Source organism: Dendrobates tinctorius, unplaced genomic scaffold (genome assembly GCF_039654945.1).
Source record: "Dendrobates tinctorius isolate UK_male_01 unplaced genomic scaffold, ASM3965494v1 ptg000312l, whole genome shotgun sequence".
NCBI lineage: Eukaryota > Metazoa > Chordata > Amphibia > Anura > Dendrobatidae > Dendrobates > Dendrobates tinctorius.
In genome coordinates, this window is record NW_027361979.1 from 1009605 (window position 1) to 1025419 (window position 15815).

The 15815-nt window shown below is 42.5% G+C and overlaps 1 protein-coding gene across 2 annotated transcripts in view; it reads right to left on the reverse strand.

The window, feature by feature from the left end:
• LOC141073688 (contactin-associated protein-like 5) overlaps positions 1-15815 on the reverse strand; it is a 960637-nt gene that overhangs the window by 482931 nt on the left and 461891 nt on the right. For both annotated transcript variants that reach the window (XM_073561036.1, XM_073561037.1), the window contains exon 8: positions 13806-14070. In XM_073561036.1, the coding sequence (XP_073417137.1) occupies positions 13806-14070 (265 nt within the window). The remainder of the gene's footprint in view (positions 1-13805; positions 14071-15815) is intronic.

Here is a 15815-nt window from a genome sequence, read left to right on the forward strand (position 1 = left end):
ACTGTCTGCTGGTTCTCGCCACAGCCTTTGGCCTAGGTGCCTCCATCTCGGTATCCGAGGTTCAGCACCGTCAGCTGGTCCTTGGTAGTGGTTTCTAGCACAGGTACCTCCTGCATAGTAACCGGGGTCCAGCACCGTCAGCTGTTCCTCAGTAGTGCCATTGGCTATTGTTCCTTCTGCTGCCACTACGGGTTCCAGTACTGTCAGCTGGTTCTCGCATGAAGACAACCACCAAGATACAGAACAAAAGACAGAAGAACAAGATGCAGAAGAAGCAAAAGCAGAAGAACAGAAAGCAGAAGAACATTAAGCATAAGACAAAAAATCAGCATAGAAGAAATCAAAATTATAAGCAGAAGAAGACTAAGCAGTAAATGGGGGTGAGTCCGTTCCTCCTCGTGGTGCCCCTGGAAAATGCCTGCTGCTGCAGGCCAAACTGAACGCGGACAAATCCTGTTGTAAATCTTTTGTGACAGGCAGAACGTAAGGTGTAATCTTATAACTTTTATAGATAAGTACTACAGGAATGCCTGTCACCATAAGAAAATGAAGAAAAAGAAGAATAGGAAGAAGATGAAGAAATAGCATATGAAAATTAATAATAGCTGAATAAGAAGAATATGAAGAATGGAAAAAAAAATTAATGGGAAGAAAGTGAAGAAGAAGAAGATGAATAAGGTGAAGAAAAAGTTGATGAAAAAAATGCTACTGCTGCGGATCATGAAGGAGAAAGTGTGGGAGAAGTACAAAAGAAGGTGAAGAGCATGGAAGTTGTGAAACATACATATCTGACTAAATATAAAAAAGTTAACATAGTCAATATCTTTTTAACTCCGAACGTCTTGAAAAAAAAAATTGGAATTAATGCTATGCCATGTGATTTGAATAAACCACTATGCTTTTAATGTCTCCTCCACCTCCCACAATACATTCTACATGATTCTTATTTGTTTTCAATTATGTAGAATTAGCCAACAAGGAAATAAAGGCCTTTTTTTAATTCTGATACCGGAAGTCCCATTGACTTGAATGGGACTTCCGGTATCGTAATCGGCGATACCCGATATTTTTTTCGTATCGGGCGATACCATCCGATACGATATTTTTCGGTATCGAACGGTATCGCTCAATACTACTCAACACTAGTAGGGGGTTGTTGGGCTATCACCCTGTTTTTGGTGGGTTTAAGGGCCAGCATACAGTATGGTTGGACTAACTGTAAAAAGAAAAGTCCAGCTCACCAATGTTCAATTTAACTTGTGGAGTTAATCTTGGGTGGTTCATGGAGTGCTGTGTTGACAGCAAGCAGGAGAAACAAAGTGAAAATCCAACATAACTTCTAAGGATGAAAAAAATGTGCTTTCTTTATTAGATCATGTTAAAGTTAAAATCCTTTTCAAGGAAGGTAAGGTATGGGCAGAGGGGTGACCTTACGCGTTTCAAACCAAATGGTTCTTAATGACAGTGCAACACCCTACACAAATGACTCCATTGTATACACAAAAAAAAGGAAAAAAAAGAGAGGAAATGCCATAGCTGCATTTGGAAATACAAACATAATGTGGTTTACATAAAGTCAATTTCAGTATACAGTACATACATCAAATCAGTCTTAATGTTCATCATGTTTGGGGATTCTAGTATCCAGATTAAAAATCCAGAAAGCTTCTTAATATTTCAGTATTTGGTTTCTGTCCCCATCCCGTTTAGGCTGAGACACCATATCCATGGGGATTATCCCTTAGCAATACTCACATTCTTGTTATGAGTCTAGAGAAAGTGTTGAGAAGCACCTTAAAGGCTTCTGGTAGTTATATTTTTGTGCATCATAGATGTGCTCTGTGCAACCCACATATTGCAAGCTACATGCTTCACAACAATAGTAATAACATATACAGTATGTGTTGAACTACAATTGACAAAATGATTAAGGTCATATTTACTATTGTTAACAGTAGACACGTTTTAGTTTTGTACATGTAAGGACACAAGCCACAAAGTTTCTTGCCGCACTTATATGACCCGTGAGTAGATAGCCAAGTGTCAGTATTATTTTTGTATTCTTTAGTCGCATAATCGATAGGTGAGGTGATATTTCCTATAGTCGTTTCTCATTTAGGCACACATCTATAACCTTTTTTTTATATTTTTTAGATAATCAGAATAACGTATTGATATACTGTATATTTTTACTGATATTGATAATATGATAATAATTATTACTATATTTTGTTGAAAAAGCTATTGGTTTTGGTCATTTTATAACTATTGCTTCTTTTATTTATTTATTGTGTTTGAGATACTGTTATTGGGTTTTCGAATCAACTATCTTTTTTTTAGCACAGTCTAAATTATCAGTGGTATATCCTTTTTTTTAAAAGCCACGTGTCAATAAGGGATTTTTCATGGATATAAGTTTTTTCAGCTGAACAGCATCTCCTACCTCTAGCATACTACCCTACAGCCACTGCAAAACTCTTCTTAGGGTTTGTAAGTTCCAATATGTCGGTAGATGCTCTGACAGATCCCTGTGCAGGTGTTGCATTCTCCCCCTGGTGAGTCATTAAAAGTGTCCCATCACATTATGAGGACTCACCACCTGAAACATGAAGGGGGGTTAGGGCATCCTGACTAACACCAAATTTACATGCACACAAACCACCACCTGGACACATGGGAGATACCGAGAAATAAGGCCAAACAGAATTTGAATTAGGGGGTATCAGCCTAGGGACCTCAGTGGTATGTCCCATTTTATCATAGGTCAACATCATGGGTGGCATAACGTCCCGTTTGGGACGAGTATGTACTGAGGGGGCCCCCTCCTCAGCCCCCGACTCTTGTCTCTCCAAAACGGGCTCCTCCAGATGGATCTCTTCATTCAATAAATGTCCTTCTTCTGAACTCTCTCCCAATTGTGGGCAGAGCGCATTAGCCTCCTGACAAATGTCCTTTGCTCGTGTTTCCATTTCAGGAGTCTGGTTTACAGGGCCCGAGCCTATGGGGCATGGGTCCTCAGTCCATCTGTAGCTCCATTGACCGTTAGTTTCCCATTCATCCCCAGACTCGCTGTCACTTCCTCCTGAGGCAACCCCAAGCTGGGGTAGGGGTTCACCCCTACGACTTCTCCTATTGCAAAGAGGGGTGGTACGACCTCCTTGAATTGGCAATGGTGGTAATGGGATGTTTTGTCCCACAGGCAACAAATGGTGGCGATGATAGGTTTTGACAGCTCCGCCCCCTTTCTCAGGCTTTACTCTGTAGGCCGGGACACCAGGCAGCTTAATCATCACCACATAAGGGTCAGGACACCAGCGATCAGCAAGCTTGTGCTTCCCAGGAAGGCCCAAAAGTTGGATAAGGACTCTATCTCCAGGCAGTAAAACTTGTTCTCGAACTCTACAGTCATAGCGAGTCTTATTGCGCCTCCCTGACGACCCAGAGGCCTGTTCTGCCAATCTGTAAGCTTTTTTCAAATATTCTTGTAGCTGGGACACATATTTTAAGTAGGTCGTCCCATTAAAGTTGTCAAAGGAAGTCCCAAAACTGATATCCACTGGTAGCTGGGCCTGTCTTCCAAACATGAGGAAGTAAGGCGAGTATCCCGTTGACTCATTTGTGGTGCAATTGTAGGCATGAACCAACTGACTCACATGCCTGCTCCAGTGTCCTTTCTTCCTGTGATCCAAAGTGCCTAACATGTTCAAAAGGGTACGGTTGAACCTCTCGGGTTGAGGGTCCCCTTGGGGGTGATAGGGGGTGGTTCTAGATTTCTTGATCCCACAGATAGCGCATAGCTCCTTGATTAGTCTACTTTCAAAATCTCTTCCTTGATCAGTATGGATGCGGGCTGGCAGCCCGTAATGTACAAAGAACTTCTCCCATAGGGTTTTTGCCACAGTAATTGCCCTTTGATCTTTAGTGGGGTAAGCTTGGGCATATCGAGTGAAATGATCAGTGACCACTAACACATTACTGATGTACTTTCATCAGGCTCGATGGAGGGGAAATCAATGCACACTAGCTCAAGTGGGCCATCACTGGTAATGTTCACAAGGGGGGCGGTTCTCAAAGGCAAAGTATTTCTCAACACACACCGGGAGCATGATTTGCAGTATTCTTCTATATCCGCTTCCATCCGAGGCCAGTAAAATCGGTCAGCCACAAGACCCGTGGTCTTCTCGATGCCAAGATGTCCATGATCATCATGCAGCGACTTCATGACCATCCTCCGAAATCGGGTGGGTAACACCAGCTGTCTACGAACTCCTCCCTTCTGGCACTTTGCCTCCCAGTATAGAAGTCTGTTTCTTACTATTAGCGACTCTAGCTGCAGAGTCAGCAGGACAGACTCCTCTGTTCTCAATGCATTCTTCTCGGGCCTCAAGCCCCTCTTAACCCACCATCGGACTACCCCCACCGACCCATCCTCCTGCTGCGCCTTTCTAACTTGATTACGAGTCAGTTGAGGAAGAGAATCTGGGGTCACATTTATCACTTGGCAGTACAACAATGAGAGCGCTTCACTGGATGCTCCCAAGAATTCAGCACAGCACTGCATAGGGAGGGCATTAGTTTGATGTCTATGGTACAGAGTCTTCACCTCCGAGGCAGGGACCGCTATCCATCCTCCCTCTTCTTGCTCAATTAAGGGTTCCCTAGGCAAGCGAGAAAGGGTGTCTGCATCAATGTTACTGATCCCTGGTCGATATTTTAAGCTGAAATCGTGCAAAGAGAGTGCGGCAAGCCATCGGTGCCCCGTGGCATCCAGTTTTGCTGTGGTTCTCACGTAGGTTAATGGATTGTTGTCAGTATGAACCACGAAAGGTACCCCATAGAGTTAGTCATGCAGCGTGTCCACTACAGCCCATTTCAGAGCCAGAAACTCCAGTTTGTGAGCTGGGTAGTTGCGTTCACTAGGAGTCAATCCTCGACTAATGTAGTAAACGGGATGCAGATAGCCATCATGGTCCTGGTAGAGAACCCCTCCTAGTCCATCGAGAGAAGCATCCACATGTAACACATATGGTTTACTGGGGTCTGCATAGGCCAACACTGGAGTTTGGGTCAAACATGACTTCAGTTTCTCAAATGCCTCATCGCATACAGGTGTCCATCTTTCCCCAAAAAGTTCATTAACTCGGAAGTAGACCCTCTTTCTTGAATTTGAGGAGTGGGCTGTCCTCCCAGAAGGGGGATACCCTTGGGTAAGGGCAGTTAATTGCTTCACAATCCGAGAGTACTGGGGTACAAATCTTCGGTAATAGCCACAAAATCCTAAAAAGGACCTAAGCTCCTTCAGTTTGGTGGGCTTAGGCCAGTTTACAACAGCCTCCACTTTGGCGGGATCGGTGGAAATTCCTTCTCTGCTGAATATGTGCCCCACATACTTCACAGTTGTCTGGCAAATTCGGCACTTGTCAAGGGACATCTTCAACCCAGCCTCTTTCAACCGTTCCAGCACCTTGAACAACCGCTGGTTGTGTTCCTCCAAAGTCTTCCCAAAAGCAATAAGAACATCTAGATAAACCAGGACCTCATGTAAGTGCATGACCCCCACCACTTTGTCCATACATCTCTGAAAAGTGGCCGAAGCACCTGTCAGTCCTTGAGGCAGTCTCTTAACTCGAAGAACCCAATAGGGCAGATAAAAGCGGTCTTCTCTTGATCTTTTTTCGACATGGGTATCTGATAGTAACCACTCCGGAGATCTAACACAGAAAACCATTGGCTCCCTAGCAGACAATCCAAAGCTTCATCGATTCGGGGCACAGTGTACTGGTCAGGGACCGTACGTTTGTTCAAGGTACGATAATCCACACACATCTGAATAGCTCCATTTTTTTTCTTGCTATCACGATAGGGGAAGCATAGGGGCTACTAGACTCTATGATGACTCCTGTGTCCAGCATACCGCGTAAATGCCGCCTGACATCTTCGATATCTGCCGGAGCCAATCTTTGGGATCTCTCTCGGAAAGGCTTTTGATCCTTCAACCGAATGCGATGCTCTACTCCTTGGGCAAGGCCCATGTCCCATTCGTCCAGAGAGAACACTGCCCCCCACATCATCATGCCTTCGATGACCAGCCTCCTGTCTTCTCCTTCCAGCTCACTTCCTGCAAAGCAAGGGTCAAAGCTTTCAGGCTGTAGTTCCCTCTTCTCCATTTTCACATAGGCTTCCAAACAGACTGGGTGGATGGATAGGGTCTGTGAATAATTTTCTCCCCCAATTTCCCGACACCACTGAGCTAACGTACGGAAGATGTTAGCATTTGTCCCCACTATGACAGGTGTTGGTCTCTTATCTGCCTTTGCCTCCGGGCAGATTAACGCTATGATGGGTATTTCTTTATCCACTCCAACAACAGTCTTTGGGAATTGTAAGGTCACGGACATGTACCTTCTGTAGGGGTAGCTGTGCTCACTCAGTCCCCACACCACGAGTCCAGACAGAGGTTTCAGAGGCACGTTGGATATCTCTTATACCATCCTTCAAAGATGATGGACACTTGAGATCCGCTATCCAGCAATACTGTACAAGGTTGACCATTGATATATTTGGGGACATGTGGGGCTGGTCCCACTAAACCTTCAGGCAGAGTTTCCGATGAGGCCCTATTGGATGGGGCGGTAGAGTAGGACTTAGCTACTGATGGGGGCACCGTATGGGGTTCTACTGGCCCCCCTTTCCCGTTTCCCGACTGCCCCTGAGTGTGATGGGGAAGATGTGAGGAGTTCTTTGAGCTTCACTTCTTCGAACACTGACGAGCCATATGGTCTGGACTCCCACAAACAAAGCACACTTCTGGTTTCCTACTCTTTACTCTACAGAGGTCATCATTCTCGCTTCCTGAAACCAGGGTTTTCTTCTCGGCTACCTCCGCAGCATTTTGTAGCCACTGTATTGTCTTTGCCGGGGCACTTAACAATTGTGTAATCTGCTCCCCTGTTTCTCGATGACTGTCAGCAGTTCCATCTCTCGGCAGTCGGCTGCTGGCTTCAGGGCAACTGTAGTCACCCGAGGGGATGTCTTCTCTCTTGCTGCCAAAATAACCTCCTCCTTGCGAACTTCCTTAAGCAGCTCATGAAAAGAACCAGGAATCTTCTCTCTGTTACGACCTCATCCGCTGGGCAATTGGATCATGCGTGAGAGCTCCTCTGAGTACTTGTTCCAGACGACACTGATCAACTTCTTTAGGGCTGACTCCACCTTTAGATACTATTCTATGAACCAGCTTGTCTAGTCGGTAGAGATAGTCGGACATCTTCTCATCTGGCAGTTGGTAGGTGGTATGGAGTTTATAGAGAAGATCAGTAGCATCTTCAGGGGATCCAAAAGCATCTTCTAAAGCACTCATATAATCTTGATAAGTTACTTGTGGCTTGCTCTGCCAAGCAGCCTGCACCACTTCCATAGCAGTACCCCTCAAACTTTCTACTATTCTCTGCTTCTTTATGGCATCCGTGCACTGCCACTCTACTAAGCACAGCAAAGTGACATCCCTCCAAGTCTCATATCCTTCTTCTCCAGCAGGGGTGGGGAGGGCACCCGAGAAAGTTCTTAGACGACGGTAGTTCCCTTCTGGCTGCATCTTTGCAAACTGACTAACTAAATTTTCCATAGCTGTCATACGCACATCTGCAGGGGCCGCTGTTTCTTCCTGACTGGCTCTAAATGGAGTAGAGAGCGGACCTTCACTAGTCTTTCTAGGCTGAGTGGTGGATTTCTGTTACCGGGTCTCCTCTTCGGACTCAGTAGGCCAAGTGATCCTCCATTGTCGACCATACTCTGGGGACACGGCTATCATGGATGGGAAATATTCTTTCCTCAAGATCTGCCCAGTTGAGATCAGGACTGTGGGTCCTTTTTCCTTCCTGCGGTCGACCACTTTAGGGTGGGCAAGTTCAGTGAGTCGGTTGACTATTTTCAGTATTTCCTCATCAGACGAATCACGGAGCTCACCACTCACTGCAAAGCTTTGTTTAGCTGTAACATTCATCTCTCTGCACCACAAATACGCTTCTCGCTCTGTTAAAGTCTCCATAGTAAATACTCCTGTGTTAGTTCTGATCTCAGCAGTGCCTCCACTGTAACACCCCTTTAGGGCTACCACGGTACCCTGGGTGTTATGGGGGGTCTCACCTCTCTAGGGCGCTGTGCTTCCACCCGAATCTTGATTGGAGCTCTGTCTCTGGGGCTGCAGAAGGACGGTTATCTTCTGCCAGGGGCTGATTCAGGAAGCCCCTGCCACAGCTCGGTACACACTCAGGAAACAGGAGTAAAACAGTCTAACAGATTTATTGCTATGCAGCAGAATTGAGGTGGGTTTAAAGGAATAAACATACAATGCAATTAACGGTGCTCTATAAAAGTCATATACACATCACAATCTAATTCAACTCCAACCCTGCAAATATAATGTGGCAGGTTCCCCCTCTTTTGTATTGACTCAGTCCAAACATTGGGACCCAGCTGGCGCGGATGTTGGCGCGCAAAGTAGCAAACGTGGGTGCACTTAGATGAATGTTGCTGTCAATAGTCTAGGTTGCCGTGTACTCACTGTAAATAACGCTGATAGAACCACAAGTCTCAGAAGTGCACTCACTGTGTCTCTAACGGCTGGAGGATTCTTTGGACTCCAGCTGGGGGCTGCTGGATTTAGACCTTTATGCGATGGGAGTGCCGTTAGGACTCTCTGGATCTTTGCTCTCTCCAGCAACACGGGTATCTCCGCGGGGTCCCCCATACTCTGCAACTTAGGGGAATCAAGATTCACACCGCTCTGTCTCTCATAGCAAGCAGCAGCCACGTTCTCCCTCCTCTGCACATTTACTTTCACTTTCTTCACAGCGTCCTCCCCCAAGTCCCTCCTTCTCTCATCTTCTATCATCTCACTGAAACAAGGGTCCCTGGGAATTGTAGTCTTCTGCCATTCAGGAGAAAAACGATAAGTCTGTAAATCCCTGTTTAACAGCCACTGCAAAACTCTTCTTAGGGTTTGTAAGTTCCATTATGTTGGTAGATGCTCTGACAGATCCCTGTGCAGGTGTTACACTAGAATTGAACAAAACCACAATAAAAAATGGTAAATCAAAGGATGGGGTGAAAAAAATAGGAACAATCTCAACGCCAATGAAGAACAGGAACGGGAGTCATCAGGAGTCCTGAATGCTGAAATGGATCCCTGGTAAGCGGCATGGGAAAGACAGAACCCTGTCAATCCCTATGGGGCTAGCAGCCATCTATTCCCAAACTCCCGACCTGACAAGGGCAGTCCACAGCTAACCCTATGTTAAACATGCCCTGCACTTTCCCTTTCCTTCTGTGATACCCCAGTGGCTGTGTCCTGGAACACATTGATACCACTTCAGTGACTGTCTAAGTGGTTCATATCTTAAAATTCTGGCTTTATTATACATTGTTAATATAGTAGAAGAAATTCAGTATGGCCGCTCTAATGCTGTGCACTGCACCATATTATGAAGACATTGTCGATGAAGTGACCATGGCAAGAAAGATAGGACAGAGATCAGTTTGACTGTGGGGGAAATCATACTGTATGGTGGGGCTGTGGGAAGCACCATAATGTCTGGAGATTTATTGGGATGGCTGTTATGGCCAATGTGCTTTGTAGTAGTAGGCTGTAGGATTGTTATGCTGTGAGGGAAGCTGTGGGAAGATCATACTGTATGTGGATGACTGAGTAAGCACCATGCTGTGTGGAAGGAATGCCTGTGGGCATCATGCTGGAGAGATCATTTTGGGGACATCATAATGTTTGAGGGGGACTGTGGGGTCTTCATACTGTATTTGGGGATATTGTGGGGGCAAACTGTGTAAATAAATTCATTGTACGGTTAAAATTTAAGTTTGCATGTTTAAATCCACTATATAAAGAATGCAATAAAAAAATACATTTTCAAAATAAAAAATTAGCATAAGAAATGTAATCATGCTATTGTCCCCAGATCAAATTAAAGAAAAAATAAAATGCACAAGCTTGCTGCATTAGGGTAATCTTTGACTCTGATTTCTCCTTCAAACCACATAACCAAGCCTTTTCCACTTCCTGCCAACTTTAACTCAAAAATATATCCGTGCATTCCTCAACCTAGAATCTGCAAAAACGCTAATGCATGCCCTCATCATCTTCTGCCTTGACTACTTCAACCTCCTGCTCTGTGGCCTCCCCTCTAATACTCTCGCGCCCCTCCAATCTATTCTAAACTCTGCTGCCTGACTAATCCACCTGTCCCCCTGCTGTTCCCCGGCCTCTCCTCTCTGTCAACCCCTTCACTGGCTCCCCATTACCCAAAGACTCCAGTTCAAATCCCTAACCATGGCATACAAAGCCATCGACAACCAGTCTACTCCATACATCTGTGACCTTGTCTCCCAGTACTTTCCCGCACGCAATCTCAAATCCTCACAAGATCTCCTTCTCTACTACCCTTATCTACTCTTCGCCCAATCGCATACAAGCTTTCTTCCATGCATCTCCCCTACTCTGGAACTCTCTACCCCAACATATCAGACTCTCACCTACCATGGAAACCCTCAAAAGGAAGCTGAAGACCTACCTCTTCCGACAAGTTTACAGCCTGCAGTAACCACCGATCGACCAAACCACTGCACGATCAGCTCTGCCCTCGCCTACTGTATCCTCACCCATCCCTTGTAGATTGCGAGCCCTCACGGTCAGGGTCCTCTCTCCTCCTGTACCAGTCGTGACTTGAATTGTTTAAGATTATTGTACTTGTTTTTTATTATGTATACCCCTCCTCACATGTAAAGCGCCATGGAATAAATGGCACTATAATAATAAATAATAATAATAATATTATTACCAGGTCTGAAAAAGTGTATGCCATCAAGTTAAATCATTATTTAACTTGTACATTAAATGGCATAAAGCAAAAAGAAAAACTATACTAACTCTGGAATTTTTCAGATGCTGCATGTCACCAAAAAATGTAACAAAGATCGACAAAAATATTGTTTAGTCTGTACCTCAAAATAATACCAATAAAACCTACAGCTTGCCACAAAAACCAAGTCCTCACACAGCTCTATCGACTGAAACATAAAAAGTTAGGGGTCTCAGAAAATGCAAAACAAATTTTTAAAAATTATTTTAAGTTTTATGACGTTTGTTTGGCCACGTAAATAAAATAAAAAGCTTTGCAAGTTTGGTATTAAACAGGACTGTAGAGAACGTAGCTCCATAAAATCATGCTTGCACTATAGCCTTTAGTAGTTCAATTGCCAATGAAGGGGCCAAATGGGGGTCTTTGGTTCACCTTTGGCATGGCCAAGGGCTCATTGCACCATTACTCCCTCTTCAATTTACCTACCAGCTATTGTAATATCTGATTGCCTGATCTCAATCAGTGCCTCTGTATATACACTGCAGCCATGGCCGCATGGCATCATTGGCGGCTCTCATTGCTTGCCCCTGTTTTCAGTACAGTACCAAGTTGTGACAATATAATACCAACAGTTTATTAAACCTTTGTAATCTCTCACTTAATATTTTGTGTATTAATTGGGTTAATTATTTTGCTGGCTTTTGTGTTACCATGGTTACAGAGTACAAGTAGACCCTGTGCAGTTATGTGTTACGAGCTGTTTCTACTGTATGGATCCCCTGATGTCAGTAGGTGAGGGGACAAAAGTAGTAATGCAATCTATTACTGCAGTGTCATTTCAAGAGAAATTCCCACACATTATTTTCACAAAACACAGTAAACGACTACATTCAGTTAATGTACAATCTAATATTAACAAAACTAAATTATACCTGCCTCTATTTGCATGCAGTTTCACAAAGCTGAATGGAGGGTCCCATTATGACACTGCAAAAACTAAATTTCCCAATAGTACTATGCTTCTCCTTAGTTCAGTAGACCCTTTCTCTCTCCTGTATACTCTGGACTAGCCTTATGTGTTTTTCAAGTGAGTTTATGCATAGAAATAAACTTATAGTTCTGTGCACACATCCCCGGAAGAAGCGAGCAGTGAAGCGACTGGCGCCCGTTGGGTGTGAGGGGAATACAGACAGCTCTAAGGTTTGCAGATCTTTTCTCCCATAGGTAATATTTAATTTCTTTTCATATCTCTGGGACATCGGTGTATAGTAGGGGACCGTCCATGGGAGGCCTTTTCAACAGTGTTACATTAGTGCAGAGCATTGGTACTGACTGCATCTGCAGTAGGTTCACCACAGCTTCTGCATTCCCTATGACTCACTTGTTTACAGCACTTTATGTGGGAATCATTTTATAGCATTTTTTAGTGAGCCCTAATTATCAACCCACTAGCATTCTCTGGCACTTTTTTATATTTCACAGTGTAGACCACTATCCTCTGTAGGCTAGATTTCCTGCTGCTCTCACCAACAGCGTTAGCACCGGTGAGTTCTATTCCTGACTACCTCTGCATTTTGTCCCACCACTTCTAACCAGATACTTAATTGTGCTGTGTGTTTTCCCCTCCTTTTTGGAGTTTTTTTGTCCTTTCTTGTTTATTAATAATTTTATTTGTTTTTAATTCTGATATTGAAGAAAAATTATTGTGATTGTATCCTTTTGAGTTGGAATTGCTTCCTATCTAATGGCAACAAACCGTATTAGATCATGTTCAATTATTGATTTTGAAGTGTCTAACACATTATTGGACATATAGGCATAACTTTGTACTCCTGTGCAGTACCCTGCCTGACCAATTTTGTCTTCTGTCACCTACATTCATATAGCTGCTTGAGTGTTTTACATAATTTTAGCTTTTCGGAACAGAATTGTGAAACTGCAAATGTTTCTCTGTTGATCCATATGGTAGACGATTTTTTTTGCCATAAGCATAAAAAGAGCAGCATTTGCAGTTTCACGTCATTGATTTCTCAACAGCATACAACAAACACAGCCCAGCTTAGCATGCTGCCAGCTGAGAAAAACTGTACTGCACACAATAGACTACTAGAAATACTGGAACTACGGCAGGAAGGTTCCAATGACAACTAAAGATATCTAGAGGCACATCCTTTGGAACGTGATATGTGCAAAACAGGACAGATTTAAAAAGGAGTTATAGTGACACAAAGTCACAAATATAAAATACAGTGCAAAAGTTCTAGTCAGTTGTGCAAAAAATGCTGCAAAGAATAAATGCTTTAAAAAAATAGTGCTAATATAATTTGTTTTATCAATTAAAAAAATGAATTCTTTATTTGGTGTGGCCACCCTTTATCTTCAAAACAGTTTCAAAACCTTAGTTCTTCTAGGTACACTTGCAAAGCACCTAGAAAATTTGGTGCTGTTTTGAAGACAAAGGATATCTCACTAAATATTAATTTGATTTAGATTTCTCTTTTGTTTACTCTATTAAACTATTAACACTTATTTTACAAAGCATTTTTACTTTGCAGCATTTTTCCACACCTACCTAAAATTTCTGCACAATACTGTATGTGTACATTATCATAAGACCACTTTGTGATTTTGGGAATAATACTTTAACCATGAAGAAAAACTGCTCTGTACAAGACTTGTATACCGTTCAGGAAATCTTGAAGACCAAGACTAATTGCGAAGTTGCTATATTAGCTGAATGCAAAAAAGAATAAAATAATATAATATGCAAAAGTGGAGAAGCATTTTAATAGTTGCAACACGGCAACCTGAAGATATTTTCACAAGACAAGAGATGGAGGAAGAAACTTCCATAACTTGTAATCTTTTAAAAATATTTCACAACAAAGAGGCATGGATGATGATACAAGTGCCAGAAAGCTTGGAAGATATTACCTGTGCTTATAGGCTGGATATTCACCCTTTCCTTCTGAACCATTAGGAGCAATTTTCCAGAATACAACTGAAGTATGAGAACACCCGAATCTACTGAAAGCTTCGTTGAAAGTAGGAGACCATCGCTATTCCATGTTCGGAATTGGAAGCTAACAGAGAGGTTGTCTATTTGTGCAGTGCCCAGTAATAACAGGTAACTTGTGCTGGAGCTTATGAAGGTCACAGGAACAGCATGGGGTTCGTAGCAAGAAAACGTTATATTCCCCTAGAAAACAATAAAAATAGGACAACTTCATGAGAAATCACTAAAAATTGAAGATGATTTTTATCTGCTAATGGCCCAAAAGGAAAATTTTTCATTGAAACACTGGCGAACAAATAGGTTACATAATTTGGCAAAGGGGCTATTGAGAGTTTAATCCTCACCATACATACTTTGTGTTTTGTAACATCCCCTGCAAACGTTTTAACTTATTTTTCAAAGACCAAACACAACTAGGTTAAGAAATCATAAAACATGGACATTTCTGCAGTTATGAAGTGATGTAATATGGTTTACAGCATTGATTGACATTTCTAACTGGCTATGAAACAAATTGGAAACAGATCGCTAAAGAACAGTAAAAAAATGGGGCCGACAACTGTCCTGAGGTCTGCACCATTCATAGATTTCTACTACCCAGAATCTACCATTATCGGCTCAATCTAGTTTACATTGACTCTCTAGTGTCCAGTGGCATATGTATCTCAGGTTACAGCATTATTTAGGTTCTATATTGTGGTTTATTTGTACTATTAGGGCGTATAATATGTTCATTGTAAGGCATTGTGATTTGTCAGTTCAATGGCACTATTACGTGAATATTAATTATTGGACTAGAATAAATATGAATAGTCATTTGGAGAAACTAGTCATACATAGGGCTGTCTAATAGACTCCTAAGAATGGAAACAGAAGAGATTTGCATGAATAAAAATTGAGTTTTACTGAATGTTTCACTCTATCATATATATAAATCAGTTCCTCCTACTTTTTTACTTTCTGCTGGTAAATTGGACACCTGGTTCAGAGTAACAAGCTCCCTTTAAGGTAAGGAAACCTTTATAATTTCTTTTGTAATATTCTACATTAATATGAAAATCATGTACCTTAGAAGTTGGGGCACACGGAGGTACGCTGTCGCTTTTTTAATTGGTGTTGCACTATAGCTCTATTCAACTTAATTCATAAAGAACAGCAAAATGAAAACGCAACATTTGTCAGGCTGGTTTCACACTTGCGTTTTTTTGCACTGGTTTTTTTGTGCAAAAAAGCGCATGCGTTTTTTTTCCTATTCTTAACATGGGTGCGCATACACATGCGTTTGTACGCTTTTGTATGCGCATGCGTTTTTTTGGAGTGTGTGCTCGGGCGCACAAAATGCACTCTGTTGCATTTTTTGAGAGTCCGACTTGCCCCCCAAAAAATGTATGCGCACACAATGCGCTTTTTTTCACCCAACCACCCATTAAAGTCAATGGGTGCGCTGACGTGCGCATGGTAAGCGCACGTCAGCGCAAAAAAAGCATGCATTTTTTTAAAAAAACACGCACAAACCCACAAAAAACGCACAAAAATGCATGATGCGTTTGCACTGCGCATAGTGCGCAGCGCCAAAAACCGCAAGTGTGAATGTCAATACTTTTTACAAAGAAGGACAACTTGATGACAGTTTAATTCTGGTTCCTTGATAGCAGGGAGAACTGGTTTTCATATATTTGTCCTATGGAATGATGACTGAAACTATAGACTAATATGTGAGGAACCTCAAAAATAATAAAATCTTTCTGTGGCAGATCCTGCTGAAATCTACCTTTGTACAAGCAAATAATTATTAGAAGGAGAAACACAAGAGCACGCTATAAATCCCATATAGAAAAGAACAATTTTTATTATTATAAAAAACAAAAGCACAAAAACGGATAATAACAGATGTGCTCATAAATAGTATGGACAGTATGTCCCATAAC